We start from the raw sequence: 25,961 nt of genomic DNA on the forward strand, positions 1-25,961 counted from the left end.
ACTTTATAAAGAATTAGGCAAACAGTTTGTGCACACACACACACACACACACACACACAGACACAGACACACGAACACACACTATTATTATTATTACATTATTATTATGTATGATTATGATTATTGATTTATATATTATTACTGTGATTGTTTTTTATTTATGTACATAATTATTTATTTATTGTATTTATCATTATTATTGTTATGATTATTTATTAATTATTATTATTACTATTATTTATTTATTATTATGTATTATTGTTATTTTTTATTTAGTATTACTATGATTATTTATTTTACTTATTTTTTCTTTTATTTATTATTATTATTTATTATCTTTATTGTTATGGATTATTATTATTTATGTATTTAGTATTACTTTGATCATTTATTTTATTTATGTACATATTCATTTATTATTATTGATGTATTATTAATATTATTATTATGTAATATTATCACAAATATTATTTTGCATTAATATTTATTTTGTATTACAATTATTATTTTATATATGTACTTATCTATTATTATTATTATTACTATGATTATTTATTATTATTATTGATTATTATTTATATTATTATATTGTATTACTATGATCATTTATTTATGTACAAATTTATTTTATTTATTTATTACTACTATTATTATTAGGATTATTATTTATTTATTATTATTATTATTTTATTTATTTATTTATTATTATTATTTATGGTGTCGCACGATGGTGCAGTGGGTAGCACGATCACCTCTGTGTGTGTGTGTGTGTGTGTGTGTGTGTGTGTGTATATGTGTGTGTGTGCATGCGTGTGTGTGTGTGTGTGTGTGTGTGTGTGTGTGTGTGTGTGTGTGTGTGTGTGTGCCAGCCTTCTGAACATGATCTGACACGCTTTTAAATCACTCTGATTTCAGACATCCCATAACTGTGAGTCTGGTTTCCATGGTGACAGACACCAAAATACAGGAAGTGGAGATGGAGAGATGTAAATCACCACAGACAGAAGAAGAAGAGTGTGAGCATTAGAGTGTGTGTTTCATTACTGTACATTTAACACAATCTGATCTGATCAGATTTATTTAATCGTCACTAAAACGCAAACCACACAAACACACAATTATTAAGAATTTTTTTTATTTCAATTTATTTTAAATGTATTTTTCTATCAAAGTAAATTTATTACATTTTTAATTTATTTTAAGCTGTTAATATAATTTTTATTTAAACATGTTAATTTAATTTATGATTTAATTTAATAGTTTTATGTCAATTTGATATTTTTTATTAAATTTAATTTCAGTGTGTTAATTTAATTTAAATAAATCTTTGTATTAATTAATTAAATAAATAAATAATAATTAAAATGGTTGTTTTGATATTTACATTTACATTAAAATGCTCAAAAGTGCATTGTGAGTTAAACATCAATTACACACAAAAAAATTCATGAAAATATTAATTAACACACAATCATTAATTAATTATTCATTCTTTTTTTCAGTTTAATCCCTTTATCAATCTGGGGTCGCCACAGCGGAATGAACCACCAACTTATCCAGCACATGTTTTACACAGCGGATGCCCTTCTAGCTGCAACCCATCTCTGGGAAACACCCATACATTCTAATTCTCACACACACACATACACTACGGACAATTTAGCCAACCCAATTTACCTGTACTGTATGTCTTTGGACGTGTGGGGGAAACCAGAGCACCATCATGTCGCCCTCATTAATTAATTAATTAATTAAATAAATAATGAAAAGATTTAATGGTTGTTTTGATATTTATATAACATTAAGTGTCCAGGAGTGCAGTGTGAGCTGATACAGTAAAACAGCTGTATTAAATCAGGCTGTAGACACTGTTATGCAGATGTTTCAGCAGTGAGAGACGTGAAACAGACGCAGAGTTATGTGCATTTGTTTTTCTGGAGATCTGCTTCACTTCCAGTAAAGCTGGTAAAAGTGCAGCCGGCTGTCTAGATGAACTGACCGTCTGCTGGATGGAAAAACACACACGTTTCGCAAGCTTCACACTGATTTCCAGGAAGAGAATCTGATCTGACAGACAGAATAAACGGCATCTGTATGACACACACCATTGTCAAAGGCCAAAACTGCATTTTGGTTTATTTCGGGCTTGTTTTTCAGTGCAAACAGGGCAGGGTTGCCAGATTTTCACAACAAAACTACCCCGATGGCTAATAATAACAAACCCAAGATTGCCTATTCAAAATGCGACACAATTTTAAAAAGACATATTTTGCATTACTGTTTATAGATGGTTTGCTTTTTGAGAATCACTGTATAGTAAATATGTTTTCATAACCTTATGACAGCAAAACTAACTTGGGTCTAATTTATTTATTGTTTGTTATTGATAAAAACATGTTCATAAAGTAATGTGTAACAACTTAATTGATTTTTTATGACATTTCCCAATCAAAGTTTAGTTTAATATACTAAAACCATTCATTCATTCATTCATTCATTCATTCATTTTCTTTTCAGCTTGGTTCCTTTATTAATCCGGGGATGCCACAGCGGAATGAACCACCAACTTATCCAGCATGTTTTTAAGCAGCGGATGCCCTTCCAACATCCACACACACTTACTCTCATACACTACGGACAATTTAGTCACCCAATTCACCTGTACCACATGTGTTTGGACTGTGGGGGAAACCGTAGCGCCCTAAGGAAGCACACGTGAACACAGGGAGAACATGCAAACTCCACACAGAAACACCGACTGACCCAGCTGAGACTCGAACCAGTGACCTTCTTCACATGCGCTATAGGTGAATGAGTGAGTATGGGTGTTTCCCAGTGATGGGTTGAGGCTGGAAGGGCATACGCTGAGTAAAGCATATGCTGGAATAGTTGGCAGTTCATTCTGCTGTGGGAACCCCAGATTAATAAAGGCGCTAAGCTGAAAAGAAAATGAATGAATGACACTTTTTAACCCAACGGTTGGGTTTGTCCATATTATTGACACAATTGTTTACAAAAACATTTTTTTAAAACTAAATAGGTGTTAAGTTTAATTATAGATAAATAAATAAAAACATTTAATAATGTTGATTTAATGTCTGTGAATTATGGACAAACACAACCATTGAGTTAAATGTGTCATTTTAATTTTATTGACAAAATTAACCCACTGTTGGGTCTATTTTATATTGAAATAAAATATGCTGGGTTATTTAAAATGGGTTATTTCTCCCAATTTTGAGAGAAAAAATGGTAAAAAAAAAAAAAAAGCATTTCTAAATTTATAGCTCAATTATAACCCAACATTAGGATTTGTTTAAATTACTTGGGTTGAAATAGCCGCGCAATTTTTTGTGTTTTTAATAATTGAGCTAACGGGATATGACAATACATACAAATATACATAACCAAATATATAACATAAACTGACTGTCAATTGTGTGACAATATAGGAGTAAGCAACCAATTGGATTAATTTTTTTTTTCGGATTTGAGAAAGAAAAAACAAAAGAAAGAGGGGGGAAAAGCTAAGAAAATGATGGGAAAATGTCATTACTAACTTTTTGCGTCGTTATTAAAATGGCGTCAATGTGTGGATGTCAAATAGACGTCAAGATTTTGGCGTGTTTTGTGCCCTGGGGAGTGTCTGAACTCACTAGACTTATTAGCATGATGTAGTGTGCTCACCAAGGCTGCAGTCTAGTTAGGGAACTACACACTTGAGTGTTGTGGGTTTGAGAAAGTGAATCAGGAACAGCGCGTCTCCTCCTCTTCAACATTTCCTGTCAGTGAGTCCTGGTCCTCCGCTGAGAGGAAGATCAGCCGCTGTCACAGCCGCTTTCAGAGCCTCGGGCGGCGGACAGTGGCGCGGTCGGTATCGGTGATGGAGCGGCTCGGTCCGCCGGGCTTGGGCTCCGGTTCGGTTCTGCTCGTGTTTCTCATGTCTGGTGAGTTTCCGCTTCTGTCTCGTTTCTACAGCGCGCGCTCGGTGTGCGGGAGCGCGCTCAAAACTACGCGTCAAAACTTTGAGTGGAAACATGTTTATTATTAGGCTAGTATTAATATCAGTTTGTTTATTTATCAGTGTGTGTAACTGTCAGACAGCAGTGGTGTGATTCTCATCCCCTCGTGCGCGAGTTCCCACGTGTGTTTCTTAGCTTAACAGTTTAATACAGCGCTACTGTTAACTTTGTACATATAAAATAAACATGTTGATGTTCTGTTTGTGCTACAGTTAATGTTTCCACAGTAAAATTATACTAATTATAATAATGATATTATTATGAGATATTGTTAAAATAGAGCATTCCACATATTACAAAAATACAATAGGCTAATTTATGGTCCTTCTGAACTTGAAATAATCGAGTTGCCATGCTAATACAACAACTATAGTAGGCTAATATAAGCAAATTAATCAATATTCTAGTTTTCTACATCTATAGCTGTATTAAACTACAAAACACCACTGTTTACTGTAGTAAAAACTAAAGTATAGCTAACCCTAACTACAGTATTTATTATAATTCATGTTGGTTATGAGTTTGCTATATTTAAAATTACAGTATGCTGGAGCATTCATTAGCAAAGTGTTGTATATACTATAATATATACAACAACATACATTTCGCTATAGTATTGCCTACCTGATAACTTTAAGTATAAAAAAACAAACTAATTGATGATATTTTTTGCTGAAGTTATTGTTTCTATAGTAAAACTGTGGAACGTTACTGATATTATTGTGAGATATTGTTTAAATAAAGCCTATTTCTCATACTAAAAAATATACTACTCATTTATAGTGCTTTTAAACTTGAAATAATCGAGTTGCCATGCTAATACAACAACTATAGTAGGCTAATATAAGCAAATTAATCAATATTCTAGTTTTCTACAACTATAGCTGTATTAAACTACAATACACCACTGTTTACTGTAGTAAAAACTACAATATTTATTCACTGTATCAGTTCACTGAAGTTAATATTACAGTAAGATGTCGCATTCATTAACATAGTGCTGGATATACTCATATATACAGTATAATACACTTTACTAGAGTATAGTTCAAAAAGACTGTAGAGTTTATTATAAGTTGCTATTTTTTCATGTGGAAACAGTTTAACTAAGTCATAATAACTTACTGTGGTACTTTGGGGGTTGTTAAAATCATCTAAAATTTTATCAAAAAAGGGTAATGTTTTCTCTATAATGCTATTATACGTTATATATATATATATATATATATATATATATATATATATAAGAAAGAGATATTTATATATATATATATATATATATATATATTTATATATAGAGTCATATATATGCCACAGTTTTATTAATGTTTAGTATTTGTGAACATATATTTTTAACACTTAAAACACTTTTAACACTTATTTTTAACACTTGTGTGTGTGTGTGTGTGTGTGTGTGTGTGTGTGTGTGTGTATATGTATGTGTGTGTGTGTGTTTGTGTGTGTTTTTATGGGATGCTGACTGTTGTCTCATCTGATCGTGGTAATCTGGGGATCACATCAGTCTCTGCGGCTGCATGTGTTTGTGTTCATTTTCTGGCATGTCGAGCTGAATGTAGAGACACTGACATCATGCTTCATGTTGTAGAAATGTTTTTGCAAATTAAAACATCTGCTTGTGGTTAAAACCTCTGGCTTTGTGTTGATGTGTGAGTGAACATACAAACTGATGCTCTCTGGTAACGTAATAGTAATAACTAATAACAACAATAATAACATAATCATTATAACATAACTAATCGATCATCTGTGTGCGTGTGTGTGTGTGTTGTTGTTGATGAGTGAACGTATAAACTGATGTTCTCTGGTGTTTCTGCAGCTCTTCTCCGCACTGCTGATCTCCGCATCTGCAGCTCCTGTAAGCCTCATCCAGTCAACTGTGTGTCAAATCAGTGCTTCTCCAACTGCAGTGTGTCTACAGAGTGTGTGAATGAGCAGGACGTCTGTGCCGCCGTCTGGTATGAGCAACACTCCAGTCACACACACACATGTCTGAACTCGCTCATCCGCACATATACAGTACAATACCTAAGCTGTGTTCCAAATAACACACTATGCACTTATACACTATGTTTGTTTATGTTTGTTTTATACGCTCTGCACTTGTGCACTATGTATGTACACACAGACTATGCACTTATACACTATATAATACACTTTACATCATACAATATACACCATGCACTTCTGCACTACATAGCTATGCACTTATACACTATGCACTTATGCACTACATAGTTATGCACTTATACACTTATGCACTGCATAGTTATGCACTTATACACTATGCACTTATGCACTACATAGTTATGCACTTATACACTATGCACTACATAGTTATGCACTTATACACTATGCACTTATGCACTACATAGTTATGCACTTATACACTATGCACTACATAGTTATGCACTTATGCACTATGCACTTATGGACTACCTAGCTATGCACTTATACACTATGCACTTATGCACTAAATAGTTATGTACTTATACACTATGCACTACATAGTTATGCACTTATACACTATGCACTTATGCACTACATAGTTATGCACTTATACACTATGCACTACATAGTTATGCACTTATACACTATGCACTTATGCACTACATAGTTATGCACTTATACATTATGCACTACATAGTTATGCACTTATACACTATGCACTTATGCACTACATAGTTATGCACTTATACACTATGCACTACATAGTTATGCACTTATGCACTATGCACTTATGGACTACCTAGCTATGCACTTATACACTATGCACTTATGCACTACATAGTTATGCACTTATACACTATGCACTACATAGTTATGCACTTATGCACTATGCACTTATGGACTACCTAGCTATGCACTTATACACTATGCACTTATGCACTAAATAGTTATGCACTTATACACTATGCACTTATGCACTACATAGTTATGCACTTATACACTATGCACTACATAGTTATGCACTTATACACTATGCACTACATAGTTATGCACTTATGCACTATATAGTTATGCACTTATGCACTACATAGTTATGCACTTATGCACTACATAGTTATGCACTTATGCACTACATAGTTATGCACTTATGCACTACATAGTTATGCACTTATGCACTTATGTACGTATACACTATATACATTTAAGAGTCGGACCAAAAAGTCAGAATTACGCAAAGGCATCCCCTCAGTGCCCTTAGTAGTGCTCAAATTAACTCACTCATTTTATTCACTCCTTCATGTGTACTAGTGGACTAACGTAGGGAATAGTGAATGAAGCTTAGGTTTATTAGGTTTACCAGTATACCAGAACACAGATGGATTTCAAACACATGCGAGCACTGTTGCATTATGGGTGTTGTAGTTTTGTTTGTGACTGTTATTACAGGAAAAGAGAAACGGCAGCATGTGCTTGTTTCACTTTCTTTGTGATTCAGGAAGAACAGCTCAAAATAAACTAACGCTGACTATGTTATTAAAGCAGCGTGCTTAATCTGCATATTCATTCATTCATTCATTTTCTTTTCAGCTTAGTCCCTTTATTAATTTGGGGTTGCCACAGCGGAATGAACCGCCAACTTATTCAGCACATGTTTAAAATGCATCTTGGGATACTGCAGGACACAAGCGGAGTGTGTTCAGCTGCTGACTTTGCGTGTGTGTGTGTGTGTGTGTGTGTGTGTGTGTGTGTTGAAGGTGGAGAGATGCTGGACTGGTGATGGTGGAGACTCTCTGTCATGACCCACTAAAGCCGATGCTCGGTGTGATGGTGGAGGATATTCTCATCTCGGAGTGTGTGTTGCAGGAACAAAACATTCACGGAAGACACCTGCGTGTGTGTAGCTGCACAGGAGACCAGTGCAACCAGAACTTGCTGCTGCGCAAACTCACTGAGGAGGAGAAATGTGAGTATAGAGAGGTGTGTGTGTGAGAGAGAGTGTGTGTGTGTGTGTGTGTGTGTTGCTAATTTGTTTTTGTGTTTATGTGTTCAGCGATTACTCTTATATGCTCAGAATGTCAGTTTTCCTACATATTGCAGATATTGCTAGAATGACAGCATGAATGTGTGTGTGTGTGTGTGTACAGTGTCGAAGACAAACTCCAGCAGCGGCTTCAGACTCAAACAGAACTGTAAGTTTTGTGATGTTGAGTCTTCGGTGTGTAACGCCAGCGGTGTGTGTGAGTCCGCCTGCGGCATAAACTCCATCTGTGAGACACCGGACGAGGTCTGCGCCAGCGCCTGGTACGCAACACACACTGCATCAACACAACACACACTGCATGAACACAACACACACTGCATGAACACAACACACACTGCATAAACATCATACACACTGCATAAACATAACACACACTGCATGAACACAACACACACTGCATCAACACAACACACACTGCATGAACACAACACACACTGCATAAACATAACACACACTGCATAAACATAACACACACTGCATCAACACAACACACACTGCATCAACACAACACACACTGCATGAACACAACACACATTGCATGAACACAACACACACTGCATGAAAACAACACACACTGCATCAATATAACACACACTGCATCAACACAACACACACTGCATAAATACAACACACACTGCATCAACACACACTGCATTAATATAACACACACTACATCAACACAACACACACTGCATAAATACAACACACATTGCATAAACACAACACAGACTGCATCAACACAACACACACTGCATCAACACAACACACATTGCATAAACACAACACAGACTGCATCAACACACACTGCATAAATACAACAAACTCTGCATCAACACAACACACACTGCATCAACACAACACACACTGCATAAACATAACACACACTGCATCAACACACACTGCATAAATACAACAAACTCTGCATCAACACAACACACACTGCATCAACACAACACACACTGCATAAACATAACACACACTGCATCAACACACACTGCATTAATATAACACACACTGCATCAACACAACACACACTGCATAAATACAACACACACTGCATTAACACAACACACATTGCATGAACACAACACATTGCATAAACAAACACACACTGCATAAACACAACACACACTGCATCAACACAACACACACTGCATCAACACAACACACACTGCATCAACACAAACACACTGCATTAACACAACACACACTGCATCAACACAAACACACACTGCATGAACACAACACATTGCATAAACAAACACACACTGCATAAACACAACACACACTGCATAAACACAACACACACTGCATAAACACAACACACACTGCATCTACACAACACACACTGCATTAATATAACACACACTGCATCAACACAACACACACTGCATAAACACAACACACACTGCATCAACACAACACACACTGCATCAACACAACACACACTGCATAAACACAACACACACTGCATCAACACAACACACACTGCATCAACACAGCACACACTGCATCAACACAACACACACTGCATCAACACAACACACACTGCATCAACACAACACACACTGCATGAACACAACACACACTGCATCAACACAACACACACTGCATCAACACAACACACACTGCATCAACACAAACACACTGCATTAACACAACACACACTGCATCAACACAAACACACACTGCATGAACACAACACATTGCATAAACAAACACACACTGCATAAACACAACACACACTGCATTAACACAACACACACTGCATGAACACAACACATTGCATAAACAAACACACACTGCATAAACACAACACACACTGCATAAACACAACACACACTGCATCTACACAACACACACTGCATTAATATAACACACACTGCATCAACACAACACACACTGCATAAACACAACACACACTGCATCAACACAACACACACTGCATCAACACAACACACACTGCATAAACACAACACACACTGCATAAACATAACACACACTGCATCAACACAACACACACTGCATCAACACAACACACACTGCATCAACACAACACACACTGCATCAACACAACACACACTGCATCAACACAACACACACTGCATCAACACAACACACACTGCATAAACATAACACACACTGCATGAAAACAACACACATTGCATAAACACAACACACACTGCATCAACACAACACACACTGCATCAACACAACACAGACTGCATCAACACAACACAGACTGCATCAACACAACACACACTGCATCAACACAACACACACTGCATCAACACAACACACACTGCATCAACACAACACACACTGCATCAACACAACACACACTGCATCAACACAACACACACTGCATCAACACAACACACACTGCATCAACACAACACACACTGCATCAACACAACACACACTGCATCAACACAACACACACTGCATCAACACAACACACACTGCATCAACACAACTCACACTGCATCAACACAACACACACTGCATCAACACAACACACACTGCATCAACACAACACACACTGCATCAACACAACACACACTGCATCAACACAACACACACTGCATCAACACAACACACACTGCATCAACACAACACACACTGCATCAACACAACACACACTGCATCAACACAACACACACTGCATCAACACAACACACACTGCATCAACACAACACACACTGCATAAACAAACACACTGCATAAACACAACACACACTGCATTAACACAACACACACTGCATCAACACAACACACACTGCATCAACACAACTCACACTGCATCAACACAACACACACTGCATCAACACAACACACACTGCATAAACACAACTCACACTGCATCAACACAACACACACTGCATCAACACAACACACACTGCATCAACACAACACACACTGCATCAACACAACACACACTTTATCAACACAACACACACTGCATAAACAAACACACTGCATAAACACAACACACACTGCATTAACACAACACACACTGCATCAACACAACACACACTGCATCAACACAACACACACTGCATCAACACAACACACACTGCATAAACACAACTCTCACTGCATCAACACAACACACACTGCATAAACACAACACACACTGCATCAACACAACACACACTGCATCAACACAACACACACTGCATCAACACAACACACACTGCATCAACACAACACACACTGCATCAACACAACACACACTGCATCAACACAACACAGACTGCATCAACACAACACAGACTGCATCAACACAACACACACTGCATCAACACAACACACACTGCATCAACACAACACACACTGCATCAACACAACACACACTGCATCAACACAACACACACTGCATCAACACAACACACACTGCATCAACACAACACACACTGCATCAACACAACACACACTGCATCAACACAACACACACTGCATCAACACAACACACACTGCATCAACACAACTCACACTGCATCAACACAACACACACTGCATCAACACAACACACACTGCATCAACACAACACACACTGCATCAACACAACACACACTGCATCAACACAACACACACTGCATCAACACAACACACACTGCATCAACACAACACACACTGCATCAACACAACACACACTGCATCAACACAACACACACTGCATCAACACAACACACACTGCATCAACACAACACACACTGCATAAACAAACACACTGCATAAACACAACACACACTGCATTAACACAACACACACTGCATCAACACAACACACACTGCATCAACACAACTCACACTGCATCAACACAACACACACTGCATCAACACAACACACACTGCATAAACACAACTCACACTGCATCAACACAACACACACTGCATCAACACAACACACACTGCATCAACACAACACACACTGCATCAACACAACACACACTTTATCAACACAACACACACTGCATAAACAAACACACTGCATAAACACAACACACACTGCATTAACACAACACACACTGCATCAACACAACACACACTGCATCAACACAACACACACTGCATCAACACAACACACACTGCATAAACACAACTCTCACTGCATCAACACAACACACACTGCATAAACACAACACACACTGCATCAACACAACACACACTGCATCAACACAACACACACTGCATCAACACAACAGACACTGCATCAACACAACACACACTGCATCAACACAACACACACTGCATCAACACAACACACACTGCATCTGAAAATCTCTTAGAAATACACTACATTGGCAGAAAAACATTACAAAACATTACATTACTATATAGAAATCTGTGTGTGTGTGTGTGTGTGTGTGTGTGTGTGTGTGTGTGTGTGTGTGTGTGTGTGTGTGTGTATTGGTTCAGTCTGAAAGATCACAGCAGTGTTAATCAGGAAATGGCTTCACTGCCACACAGGAAATCCTGCCTGACTTCCAGACAATCCTGCAGGAAATAGTTCAGTTCAGAGAAACTGAGAATCAAAACTACACTCGCACACACACACACACACACACACACACACACACACACACACACACACACACACGCGTATATATATATATATATATATATATATATATATATATATATATATATATATATATATATATATATATATATATATATGTATGTGTGTTCATATATGTGTGTGTATATGTGATGATGTGTGTGTGTTTCAGGAGGAGTAACGGGGGAAACTCCAGCATAGAGACGGTGTGTCACAATCCAGCGCTGTTGTTTCACGGCCACAATCTGACGGACTCTCAGAGCCGCGTGTGTCAGATGAGGAGGGTGGAGGAGGACTTGTACATCTGCTCCTGTAACGATGAGGAGTGCAATGATCGCCTCTTCTTTAACCACGGTAAACCTCACATGAGTGAAGCTGAGCCCTGCAGCATTGTAGATGAGTAGAATGATACAAATACACCTCACAGCAAGAAGGTCGCTGGTTCGAGTGCCGGCTGGGTCAGTGTGTGTTTCTGTGAGGAGTTTGCATGTTCTCCCCGTGTTGGTGTGGGTTTCCTCCGGGTGCTCCGGTTTCCCCCACAGTCCAAACACATGCGCTATAGGGGAATTGGGTAAGCTAAGCTGTCCGTTGTGTGTGTGTGTGTGTGTGTGTGTGTGTGTGTGTGTGTGTAAATGAGCGTGTACGGATGTTTCCCAGTACATGCGCTAGGGGAATTGATGAACTAAACTGGCCGTAGTGTATGAGTGTGTGTGTGAATGTGTGTTTCTTAGTGCTGGGTTATGGCTGGAAGTGCATCTGCTGTGTAAAAACATATGGTGGAATAGTTGGCGGTTCATTCCGCTGTGGCAATCCCTGATAAATAAAGGGACTAAGAATAAATATGAAACTAAAATTTCTAAAACTAAATTAGTAAACATCCTAAGCCAAGTGTGTGTGTCTGTGTGTGTGTGTGTGTGTGTGTGTGTGTGTGTGTGTGTGTGTGTGTGTGTGTGTGTGTGTGTGTGTGTGTGGTTTCCTGTCTGAAGATCACAGCTCAACTGTTTGTCTGTTTTACTGTGTGATTACAGTAATGTGAAGCAGTCTGGGAAACTCGCACTAGGAAAACACCCCTCGTGCCCGTGTTTATTATCTATCAGAAATGATTTGAGTCCAGTTTTAGATTATTAACAGGAAGCTGAATCACTCGATCGTGTGATGCTAAAACAAGATCTGTAAAAAAGTGGCGCTTTTGCCTTTGTGATTTTGTCTTGTTTTTCATCTACGCATTAAACTAAATTGATTTTTCTTCAGAAGCAAAATTATACAAATGAGCCGTCTTGTCTTCTGAGAAATAATCAAAATTAAAATATCTGTTATTTATGTAAGGCTGCAGTAGGTGATTGTCTTCAGACACGTGTGTTGTTGTGCTGGGTGAAAGTCTCTTCATATGTCTTTATATTCTGGGTGAGGCGTACGACTTACAAATGTTCGTCCAATTAAAAATTGCCGGGCCGATAATTTCCATAATTCTGGTAAGTAGCCCAAACTGTCTGTCAGCAAATGCAGATTTGTGGTTGTACAAATACAAATACAACAAACAAAACAGCCACCATTTTGGCCGGTCACCTACTGCCCCTTTAATGCATTTAAAGCTGTTTTCAGATATTTTTTAATTTTTACTGTGTTGTTGTTGTTGTTGTTGTTGTTGTGTTTAAAATGAAAATAATCTATTGTATAATATTTTAGTTGATTCATTTAAATAAATTTAGTAAATTTAAGTAAAATAGTTAACTCATTTATAACATTTTATTTCTTCATCATTAAGTTTAATTGCATAAACATTTTATTTTTTTAAATTGCTTAAAAACAAATTGCTCAGTCATTTTTTTTTTTTTAATTCATTCATTCATTTATTTTAATTTCGGCTTAGTCCCTTTATTAATGAGGGGACGCCACTGCGGAATGAACCGCCAACTTATCCAGCATATGTTTCCCACAGTGGATGCCCTTCCAGCCGCAACCCATCACTGGGAAACATCCATACACACTCATTCACACACATGTATTCACTACAGCCAATGTATCTTACCCAAATTTTCTATAGTGTATGTGCTGGGACTGTGGGGTAAACTGGAGCACTCGGAGGAAACTGGGGGGAAAATGCAAACTCCACACAAAAATGACAGCTGACCCAGCCAGGACTCAAACCAGCGACCTTCTTGCTGTGATGCAGCTGTGATTTAATTTTTGAGAATGTTTTTTTAAATCATTATTAATTGCATATGCAATGCATGTGTTATTATTTATTATTATTTTTATTGTATATGTAATATGTACTTTCATATTATAACTTTAACATTTTTTTACATGTTGTTTAATTGAAAAATAATATTTTTTTTCCTTTTATTTGATTTAAATGAAGATTTTAAAGCAAATAAATAAATGAAAATAAATTTTCAGATTTTTTTTATAATCATATATTGCATTTTTTTATCCGTATTTTTTATATTATTAATTTTATATTTTTTAGCATTTAGTTTAATGGCATAATAAAATAGTTATTATTGTTGTTTTTGTTAAGATTGCATGAAGATAACAAATATACCCATTTAATTATTTTTAAAATAAAATATTTTGAGATTTTTTTAATCATATATTTAATTTTTTTTAAATCCATATTTTTATATTATTTCTTTTATATTTTGTAGCATTTGGTTTAAATGCATTTTTTTGTTTAATTTACATTGAATAAAGATACTAAAACAATTAAATATGATCATTTATTAATTTATTTTTTATTAATCTTATATTAATTGTTTTTTTATTGTTTTTCTCATGCTCAGATTTGAAACAATATCCAGGGGTTCAGTTCGATCCCCCCTCTGAGTCATCATGGTTCAGTCTGGCTCCAGTTCTGATCTCCGTCTTTGTCCTCATCCCAATCGTCCTGCTCTCCGTCTTCTACTGTTACCACATCAGTCAGCACAAACTGAAGCTCCCCAATAAGAAGAGTCTGGACAGCGAGAGATGCAACATTTTCATGAATCCAGAAGAGCATTCGGACAGCAGCTCCATCAACGCCAACAGCCTGAACCACAACACTGAGCTGCTGCCCATCCAGCTGGACAGAGTTGTGGGAAAAGGACGATTCGCAGACGTTTATAAAGCCAAGCTGAAGCAGAGCGCAGACTCCTTCCAGACGGTGGCGGTAAAGATCTTCCCGTATGAGGAGTTTTCCTCGTGGAAGAGTGAATGGCAGATTTTCTCTGACGTCGAACTTCGGCATGAAAACGTCCTGCAGTTTCTGACAGCAGAAGAGCGGACGGCAGAGCGACAGTATTGGCTGATCACGGCCTATCACGAGCGAGGAAACCTGCAGGTGGGGACGACTGCCAAACTTTTATGACTCTTTGGTCTCAAATCAGTGATTTTAAGTGGATAAAAAATTGGGAAGTTCAGGTGATTTCAGTCATTACCGTTTCAAACTTTTTTAAAAACTAAAAAAAATTTCCACTAGGGGGCGATTTGTGTAAAGGCCGATTTGCAGACGAATGCAGTAGTGATGGCTGCTTACGAAGCATTGCTTCATGAAGCTTAAAAACTTTTATGAATCTTTGGTTTCGAATCAGTGATTTTAAGCATGTATAAAATTGGGAAGTTTATGTAAATTTTTTGTGCTATTACCGTTTTGAAATTTTTGAAAATTCAATGTTTCTCCACTAGGGGGCGATCTGTGTAAAGGCCAGTTTGCAGACAAATGCAGTAGTGGTGGCTGCTTTCAAAACACTAAGCTTAATCTTCGAAACTTTTACAAATATTGTTTCGAATGATTGGTTTTGAGCATGTATCAAATTGGAAAAGTCATGTGATTTCGGTAAACGCTCTTCGTTATGACGTAACGAGGTAATTTTAGTAAACTAAGACTGTTGGTCCAAACTTTGTCAACTAAAATAAAATAAATGCTAAACTAAAACTAAACAAAGCTAACAACAGTCACTTTAAAACTAGCTGGAATAAAATAATTAGTGTTTACCAACATAATAGTCATTTGTTTTGAATCAGATGTTCAGAGTGTGTATCAACAGGCCAAAGTCACATGATTTTGTTAACTCATTAAAGCTTCTAGACTTTTTTAACGTGTATCAAATTAGAAAGGTCATGTGATTTTAGTAAACACACTTTTGTTACGTCATTACCATTTCGAAACGTTAAGAACATTTTAATGGTTGTCTTTTTGGAACTGATTTGGAGCACGGTTATTTTAGTGAACAAAAACAAACTATTGGTCAAATGTATTTTTGTTAACTGAAATAAAATTTAAAAACTAAAACTAAATGGAGCTAATAACAGTCACTATAAAACTAACTGAAATAAAATAATAGTTAGTAAAAACACCTGTAGATTAGAGAAACACATGTAGATGCACTTTTACTATAGATGCTGCTTTCTATAAAACATGTTGAACAGTTTTGAAAAGTCAAGGGATTTATTTGTGATTCATTAATGTTTCGAAACGTTTCGAAAATTTAATATTTCTCCACTAGGGACCTGTGTAAAGGACGATTTGTAAGCGTTTACAGACAAAATCTTGTGGTTTCACCAGAGGACGATCTCTGCAATGCTATACTAACTAATAACCAACATCGGATATGAATAGGAATTCAGTTCGCCCTCTAGTGGTGCATACCTGAACTGGTTTCATAGTTTTTGCCCCATCTCAGATCAGTTTTAGGAGTTCAGTTTTACGAGTTTATATCACTTTTAATGAGACGTTTGTAAAATGAAAAGAAATAACGTTAGTTAATAGTCTACTGTTGGCTTTTTTACGATATATAACAATATATAAGCGTTTTATTATTTATGAAAGAATGCATTTTATGCAGACACAAATTATGTAATAATATTAGATGATAAGCCAAGTTCATTTATAGTTTATAGTTTTGATTTAAAATATGTTTGTTTTTAATATGTTCGAAAAAGTCAATTCTAGTCTAGTTTTTGTTGCAATAACATGTTTTTGACCAGCAGGTGTCACTAGCATGTATTTCGAACACTCATTTTCAATAATTTTGGGAAGATTGAATTTGAAGTTTTGAAATGTTTTGTTTGTCTCTTCAGGAGCTGCTGGCGCTACAAGTGATTGGCTGGGAGGAGATGTGCCGATTGGGCGTGTCTCTGGCAAGGGGCGTGGCTCACCTGCACTCGGATAGGACACCGTGCGGAAGAGCCAAAGTGTCGATTGCGCACCGAGACCTGAAGAGCTCAAACGTTCTGGTGAAAAGCGACTGGAGCTGCTGCGTCTGCGATTTCGGCCTCAGCCTGAGACTCGACAGCTGCCTGAGTCCTGAGGAGCTGGCCAATAGCGGACAGGTTAACGCATGTTTTTCATTAATGCTTGGTTCTGATTGACTGAATAATGGACTTCTGATTGGACTTCTGGAGTGTGCTTCGAAACGGAACAAGCGAACAATATAGATGGAAACATAGTCATGCAAATAAACTACAAGTAATATTATAAAATAAATAAAAATAATTCAATATAAAACTTACTTTAAATGTAATAGATTGTATTATATTAACAATTAAAAAAAACTAATTAATTCAAAAATATCTAAAAATACAGCTTTATTTTAATAAATTATTTAATTTATTTTCTTTAGATTCTTCATGCGCTCTAAATAAAAAAAATTTATGCAATTAAATTAAATAAATACATTAAATGTATAATATAAAACAAATAAAAATCTTAAATAATTTAAAATTAATTATATACAATAAAAATATCTGAAACATACAATAAAACGCGCTCTAAGTAACATATTTCATATTCGCAAACATGTAAACAGCGCCCTCTAGTGTAATTGTGGTCTGAAATGTACAATGAAACAAACATTATAGAATTAATTTAAGTTTATAATTAATTTTTAGATTTTTGACTGCTGAACTCAGTGATTTGGAGCTGTGAAGTGCTCAAAACCTGCCGGAACTACTTTAGCTGTGCCTTTTTCTGACAATAACCAAGCACCTTAGAATGACCATCAGCCAGTCAGAATCAAGCATGCAACAGCACTGTAGTATAAATCACTCTAAACTATAGCTATACTATATTTCTGTGTGTGTTTTGTGTTTGTCAGGTGGGAACGGCGCGTTATATGGCTCCAGAAGTGCTGGAGTCGCGGATGGATCTGGAAAACACAGAGTCCTTCAAGCAGGCGGATGTTTACTCCATGGCCCTGGTGCTGTGGGAGATCATGTCCAGATGCAGCGCTACTGGAGGTACTGAATATAACACACATACAATATCTCTAGAAACAATGTGTGCCCTCACACGGTGAGTGGGCTTGACAAACCACCTGTAGAAACACTCTTCTCTCCACATGCACCACACACTTTACTTTAAACTCAGTCTTACAAGGACTGAATAAGGAAAACAATGTTTACTTGTGAATGAATTGCACTACTTGTTATCTTCAACCTTAAACACCTCTTTTGCATAATCTTGCACACTATTGTTGTGTCTGATGTAAAAGTACTTGTGTAGTCTGTCTTAGGTTATTTGTATTGTTAAGTATGTATAGTATATGTATAATTAGTAGTTAGCATAGTTTGATTAGTATAGATTTAAATTGCTTCTACGTCCAGTGTTGTGTTAATGGTTATGATTGTTTATGTATGTAGAACTGTGGTCCTGAGAGACACAACAATTCATTCCAATGCAGGTCCACACATGGAGCGGAAGCACAGCTCAACTTAACACACACACACACACACACACACACACAAACACACACACACTGCATCTCAGCTGATCTCATCCACAGATTATGCAATATTTATGTAAATATACATTGTGTTAAAAACATTTATATAAAATAGATAAATAAATAAGTCCGATATTATATTCAATATTTGTTAAAAAATGAGAACTGTCAAGAATTTTAGGATTAATATATATTGTTACATATACATAAATCATGCATTTAATAATTTCCCTATTTTTTTATATGACTTGTTGTACATATTTAATTTTTAAAAAAAATTTAACTGTATGTATTTATGATTATTTAAATTACCTTTCAATATTGTATGTATTTTGTAAATATTAAAATATGACAATAACATTTTATTTTAATTTTAAGATATAAAATAATATTAATTAATAATATATTTTTTGAAAAATGTATATATTTAAAATGATCTTCAACTAAAAAATATAGATATTATTATTATTGTCATAATTGTCAATTTTACATTATTATTTTAATTAAAATATAACGGTATAGCATAAAAATAACGATCAATAATTATAAAAACAAATGTAAATAATAAATAAAAAAATAAAAAAATATATATATATAATTTTTTTTTTTTTTTATATATATTTTTTTTATATAAATTAGATAAAGGTTGGTATTAAAATTACCCCACCAAAAAAGTGTATTTATATATCACACATATATTTATAGAAATGCATCAGTCAAGTTTTGTTCAATAACAGGAAGCTTCGATGTTGTGAGCTCAGCTGTTAAACGCATCATGGTACACCACCGACTTCCTCTCTCTGCTCCACGCACTTCCTGTACGACCTGTTGGTGTTTTACTGCAGTGTGAGGCTGAGCTGTTTATTCCAGAATCAAGTGTGTTGTGGGTGAAGTCTAGAAAGGATACAGCTGCAGATACACAGTTGAATTTACTGTCTATTTACTTTTATTTAATTGTATTTTGTATTTTTGTGATTCTTTCGAATGACTTAAACACCCATCGGACAAATAAACAGACAGTGCACATTAAATTGAAGCATATTTATTTAAAGAACAAACAAACAATCCAATTCGCAATAAGAGTAATAATATGCATTAAAGGGACAGTTCAGCCAAAAAATAAATATTTAATAAACAATCAAAACAAATAGAAACATATATTTTGTTTCAAACCTTTAAACGTGTCAACAAAAGTCACTTGTTAATCTGCAAAGTTGCATTTTTTGATCTATAATAATGAATATGGAGTAATAATGATTGAATTTATATAATATTATTTTAATCTATTATTATTAGTTATATTATTAAATAACAATCATCATTATTATTATTATTATTATTATTATTATTATTGTTATTATGATTATTATTATTATTGTTGTTGTTATTTTTATTATTATTATTATTTTATTATTATTATTGTTGTTGTTGTTGTAATTATTATTAATATTGATAATAATAATAATATTTTTTTTATTATAAATTATATTTAATATAAATAAATTAATATTTAATATGAATAACAATGCAATTAATTTATGTCAAATACAATTGAAGAGATCTGTAAATTACAAATAAAGCAAACTCTCAGATTTTTTGGAAGCATTCATTGTGATTTTCAGTCTATGGTAATTTAATTAGAGCCACTTCTCACGTTTTATTAGTGGAGTAAATTACTGGAGTAAAATTAACTCCAAACAGAGATAATAATCCTCTGATCTTTCATCTGATATTAAAGAGCTTTAATGCGGCCAGTTATTTATTATCGCGTATGAAAAACAATAGTTGTAATATAGAGTATGGTGCGAATATATATATATATATATATATATATATATATATATATATATATATATATATATATATATATATATATATATATATATATATATATATATATATAAATGTTTATATATAGTCAAATATAGTGCTTTATGAGGATTATACTGTACTGCATTGAGATTAAACCAGTCTGCCTCCTGCTGGAGAAATTTAACATTGCATATACCATGTCTACATATTTGTTAAAATAATAGTTTTAATAACTAATTTCTTTTATCTTTGCCATAATATTTGGATACGTAGATAGTTTTCAGCTTAAAGTGACATGTAAAGGCTTAACTAGGATAATTAGGGTAAAGTCAGGGTAATTAGGCAAGTCATTGTATAACAGTGGGATTTTTTTATTTCTTAGTGGGGACTAATAATATTTATAGCAGCTTTTATAACATATTTTTTTAGCATATTTCATGAGTTTTTAACTTTAAAATCTATAGTTTATTTCAACAAAACTAGAACAAATTAGACTTTCTCCAGAAAAAGAATATGAACATGGTGAAAAAGCAAAGAAAACACAACTTAAACAATACAAACAGAAATAGATTATCATTCACTGCAGTTATAGTGCTCATCTGTGCTCAGAAGTGTGTGTGTTGTAGATGTGCGCAGTTAAGAGCCTCCATTCGGGAAGCTGAAGGGTTTTACAGTATAGAATACAGTATAAAACACATCATGTCCATGTAGAGTCCTCATATAAGTGTGTGTGTGTGTGTGTGTGTGTGTGTGTGTGTGTGTGTGTGTGTGTGTGTGTGTGTGTGTGTGTGTGTTTTTAGATGTGCGGGATTATGAGCCTCCGTTCGGGAAGCTGAAGGGTCACCCGTGTGTGGAGAGCATGAAAGATGATGTCATCAGAGATCGATTGAGACCTGAGATCCCGACCAGCTGGAGCAAACACGCGGTACACACACACACAAACACACACACACACATACACATACATGAGAGGAGGAGCTCAAGGGATAACTCCGCCCCTACTTAATATTCAGTTTAAGTTGGAAATCAGAGTTGGTTTTTGCATATTTTAAGTACTTTATTTTTAAATATTGTGCCTTTAATTTTAATACATTTTAAATAAAATGAATTTGATTTATTTATTTTTATTTATTTATTATACATTTTTTTATAATTCAACAATATACGATTTACTATTATTCATTCAAATGAATGCTTTGTGTTTTTTTAATGAATATATTTTTATAATTTAAATTATTTTCTATTTTAATAAATTACTATTTAACATTTTTATAATTTATTTAAATTAGTCTTTATATTCATATTTTTTTCTAGTTAAATTATAATTGAATTATTCTATTTAAGAATTAATTTAATATTTTTTTTGTAATAAAAAACAGTTTTTATTAATTGTTTTATTTACATTTTTTTATTTAAATGATCATTTATTTATTTATTTTCCTAAACAATATCCATTTCCTTAAACTCTCTCCTACCAGGGTGTTCATCATTTGAGCTCCACCATTGAGGAGTGCTGGGATCACGACCCCGAGGCGCGTCTGACGGCGCAGTGTGTGGTGGAGCGCTTCGATGACATCATCAATAGTGACGTTATCCTCCCCATCAGCCCCGACACCAAGAGCGCAGGGGATTCTGGGATACAAGAGATGTAGAGCCAAAATAACAACAACATTTGCACTTTACAGCAGAACCATGCCAAAAACACACACGGTTTATAGAGCTTCAATAATCACTGTCCATTTCTGACATCAACAGATGTTTGATGCCACTGTTGTCATCACTTCAGGGAAAACCAGCAGACAGAGGAGACTTTTATCTGCTTATAAGACTTTTATTTGCTTAAAACCATATTTAAAGGCAGTGTTCCTCGAGCAAAGAACTCTGGGAAATATTTGCAGTGTTGGGGAAAGTTACTTCAGAAAGTAATGCATTACAATATTGAGTTACTCTCCAAATAAGTTATTACTTTATGGTGAGTGATGCGTTACGTTACTTTTGAGTTGCTCATTTTTTAAAACAATAAGGTTGGCAGCACGGTGGCTCAGTGGTAAGCACTGTGGGCTCACCGCAAGAAGATCACTGGTTCTAGTCCCCGCTTGGCCAGTTAGCGCTTCTGTGTGGAGTTTGCATGTTCTCCCCGTGTTGGCGTGGGTTTCCTCTGACTACACCTGGAAGTGCCGCTAGGGGGGAAGGTGTGGGGGTTAGAACGATTCCAAGGGCAATCAAAGATATTATTAGGGGGGCCCAAGATGTTATTAGGGGTGCCAAGATGTAATTAGGGGCCCAAGATGTTATTAGGGGCCCAAGATGTTATTAGGGGGGCCAAGATGTTATTATGGGGGTCAGTATGTTATTGGGAGGCCAATATGTTATTAGGGGGGTAAGATGTTATTAGGGGCCCAAGATGTTATAAGGGGGGCCAAGATGTTATTGGGAGGCCAAAATGTTATTAGGGGGGCCAAGATGTTATTAGGTGGGCCAAGATGTTATTGGAAGGCCAAGATGTTATTAGGGGGGCCAAGATGTTATTAAGGGGTCTATGATGTTATTGGGGGGGCAAGATGTTATTAGTGGGGCCAAGATGTTATTATGGGGGTCAAGATGTTATTAGGGGGGCCAAGATGTTATTAGGTGGGCCAAGATGTTATTAGGGGGGCCAAGATGTTATTAAGGGGTCTAAGATGTTATAAGGGGGGCCAAGATGTTATTGGGAGGCCAAAATGTCATTAGGGGGGCCAAGATGGTATTGGGGCCCAAGATGTTATTAGGTGTGCCAAGATGTTATTGGAAGGCCAAGATGTTATTAGGGGGGCCAAGATGTTATTAAGGGGTCTAAGATGTTATTGGGGGGCCAAGATGTTATTAGGGACCAAGATGTTATTAGCGGGGCCAAGGTGTTATTGGGAGGCCAAGATGTTATTATGGGGGTCAAGATGTTATTAGGGGGGCCAAGATGTAATTAGGAGGGCCAAGATGTTATTAGGGGCCCAAGATGTTATTAAGGGGGGCCAAGATGTTATTGGGAGGCCAAGATGGTATCAGGAGGCCAATATGTTATTAGTGGGGCCAAGATGTTATTGGGGGGGGCCAAGATCTCCCGAATGCATCCGCTGCGTAAAACATATGTTGGATAAGTTACACTGTGGCGACCCCCTGATGAATAAATGAATAAATGGACTAAGCTGAAGTAAAAGAAAATGTTTAAAAGCTAAATAATTAAACTAAAAAGTAACTCTCATTACATTTTTGAAGTAACTCAAATATTATTTCTTAATTTAAGTAATGCATTACTTTACTCGTTACTTAGCTAAAGCAATATTATTACGTAACTCACCCCAACACTGGAAATCGTGCCAAAAGCGTACAGTATTATGAAGCCACAAAAACATGAGCAGAGATTCTGAATGACATATCGGCTGATTTAAGTGTTTACTATGTGGTTCATTTTCCAGCAGACGTATTGAGGTCAAAATAATATCCATCAAATAAATTAAAAACTGAATAAAATAAGAAACAATGAGGTCATGTATTAAAGAATAATATCCATATAATAAACAATCAAAAGGTGTACAATTATAATGCAAAAATACAAGTTTAAATGCTACTTAGAATAAGAAACAAGGTCACAGACTGAAAAATAATAAGCATAAATCAAAGAACAAACATTCATTTATTGCACAAACTGAAACTTGAAAACAAAATAATTTACGTTATTGCACATATTTTCATTTGCTTTTGATCTTTGATTTTATTTCTAAATAATGACACTTTATTTTTCAAGTATTTTCGTATTTTTGCATCATAATTTTCCACCTTTTTAATTTTTCGTTATCTGCATATTTTTATTATTATTTTGTTTTTCGATCTCTGACCTTTTCCCACTACTGGGTTGCAGCTGGAAGGGCATCCGCTGTGCAAAAACATATGCTGGAATAGTTGGTGGTTCATTCCGCTGTGGCGCCCCTTGATGAATAAAGGGACTGAGCCGAAGGAAAATGAATGAATCTATGACCTCAATACTTCTGTGTGGAAAGTTAATCCTATAGTTTTATTAACGGTAAATGTATATTAATGATGACCAAAGAGAACTGAACTGTGAGTTGTATAGAGATGTGGATCTTAGATATGTAATATTAATTTGCTGTATTTGAGAGTCTCAGGAGAAGCGGTTTATTAATGTGAAAATACAGTATGAAGACTTTTACATTTGTGCCTTATTAAGCAGATTTATATATATGAATGTGGATTATTGATCTAATTTGAATATAAAATATTATTCAGGAGCTGAAAGGAGCATTTATAAAGCAAAGAAATACAGCACTCTTTGTAATGCATATGTAATCATTGTGTACAATTTTGTAAAATCTTTATAAATTATGTCAGAAAATCATTTTCGAGTGGTGGGACCCTATCATTCACCCGGTGAAAGTGTTTAGTGCAGTTTGTTGCTATTTTTAGACCAACTCAACCCTAATTTTCAGGTTTTGCACCACATTGTTTTAATTGTAAATCCATTTGCCCTTTTGTGGACTCATGCAAAGGTGAAGGTTTGCACTTGATATTGGTGGGATATTGGTGAATACTATATATATATATGTATGTGTGTGTGTGTGTGTGTGTGTGTGTAGTAGTAGTAGTAGTAGTAGTAGTAGTGTTTGTGCATATATATATATATATATATATATATATATATATATATATATATATATATATATATATATATATATATATATATATATATATGTGTGTGTGTGTGTGTGTATTAGTATACAGCCACAAATATATGTTTTACACTTATACGCATAATGTCAAAAAAAAGTTTTATTTCGGATGAGATTAATCGCGATTGATTTT

At 35.2% G+C, this 25,961-nt stretch overlaps 1 protein-coding gene and 1 long non-coding RNA gene across 7 annotated transcripts in view; both read left to right on the plus strand.

Moving 5' to 3' along the window:
- The window catches only part of LOC141378956 (uncharacterized), a 140,331-nt gene extending 137,909 nt beyond the window's left edge, over nucleotides 1–2,422 (plus strand). Inside the window, exons 4-5 of one of the 4 annotated variants that reach the window (XR_012394790.1) lie at nucleotides 916–1,016; nucleotides 1,503–2,345. This is a non-coding gene — a long non-coding RNA (uncharacterized lncRNA). Of the gene's footprint in view, nucleotides 1–915; nucleotides 1,031–1,502 lie in introns of all 4 variants that reach the window. The other 3 variants (XR_012394791.1, XR_012394792.1, XR_012394793.1) reach the window with 3 other exon arrangements.
- A 782-nt stretch (nucleotides 2,423–3,204) lies between these two features.
- Nucleotides 3,205–25,498, plus strand: tgfbr2a (transforming growth factor beta receptor 2a). Of its 3 annotated transcripts, XM_073931347.1 has the most exons (12): nucleotides 3,205–3,947; nucleotides 5,860–5,998; nucleotides 7,745–7,953; nucleotides 8,135–8,291; nucleotides 12,767–12,948; nucleotides 15,378–15,913; nucleotides 17,653–17,904; nucleotides 18,669–18,810; nucleotides 21,908–22,032; nucleotides 22,586–23,079; nucleotides 23,180–23,580; nucleotides 23,838–25,498. In XM_073931347.1, exons 1-10 carry the CDS (start codon nucleotides 3,884–3,886, stop codon nucleotides 22,757–22,759), a joined length of 1,980 nt encoding a protein of 659 aa, XP_073787448.1. In that variant the 5' UTR covers nucleotides 3,205–3,883; the 3' UTR covers nucleotides 22,760–23,079; nucleotides 23,180–23,580; nucleotides 23,838–25,498. The 3 variants fall into 3 exon arrangements, with proteins under 3 accessions (XP_073787448.1, XP_073787446.1, XP_073787447.1); XM_073931345.1 differs by having other exon boundaries at nucleotides 22,586–23,677; nucleotides 23,739–25,498; XM_073931346.1 differs by having other exon boundaries at nucleotides 23,180–25,498.
- Nucleotides 25,499–25,961: the final 463 nt, after the last annotated feature.

This window comes from Danio rerio, chromosome 19, assembly GCF_049306965.1.
Source record: "Danio rerio strain Tuebingen ecotype United States chromosome 19, GRCz12tu, whole genome shotgun sequence".
NCBI lineage: Eukaryota > Metazoa > Chordata > Actinopteri > Cypriniformes > Danionidae > Danio > Danio rerio.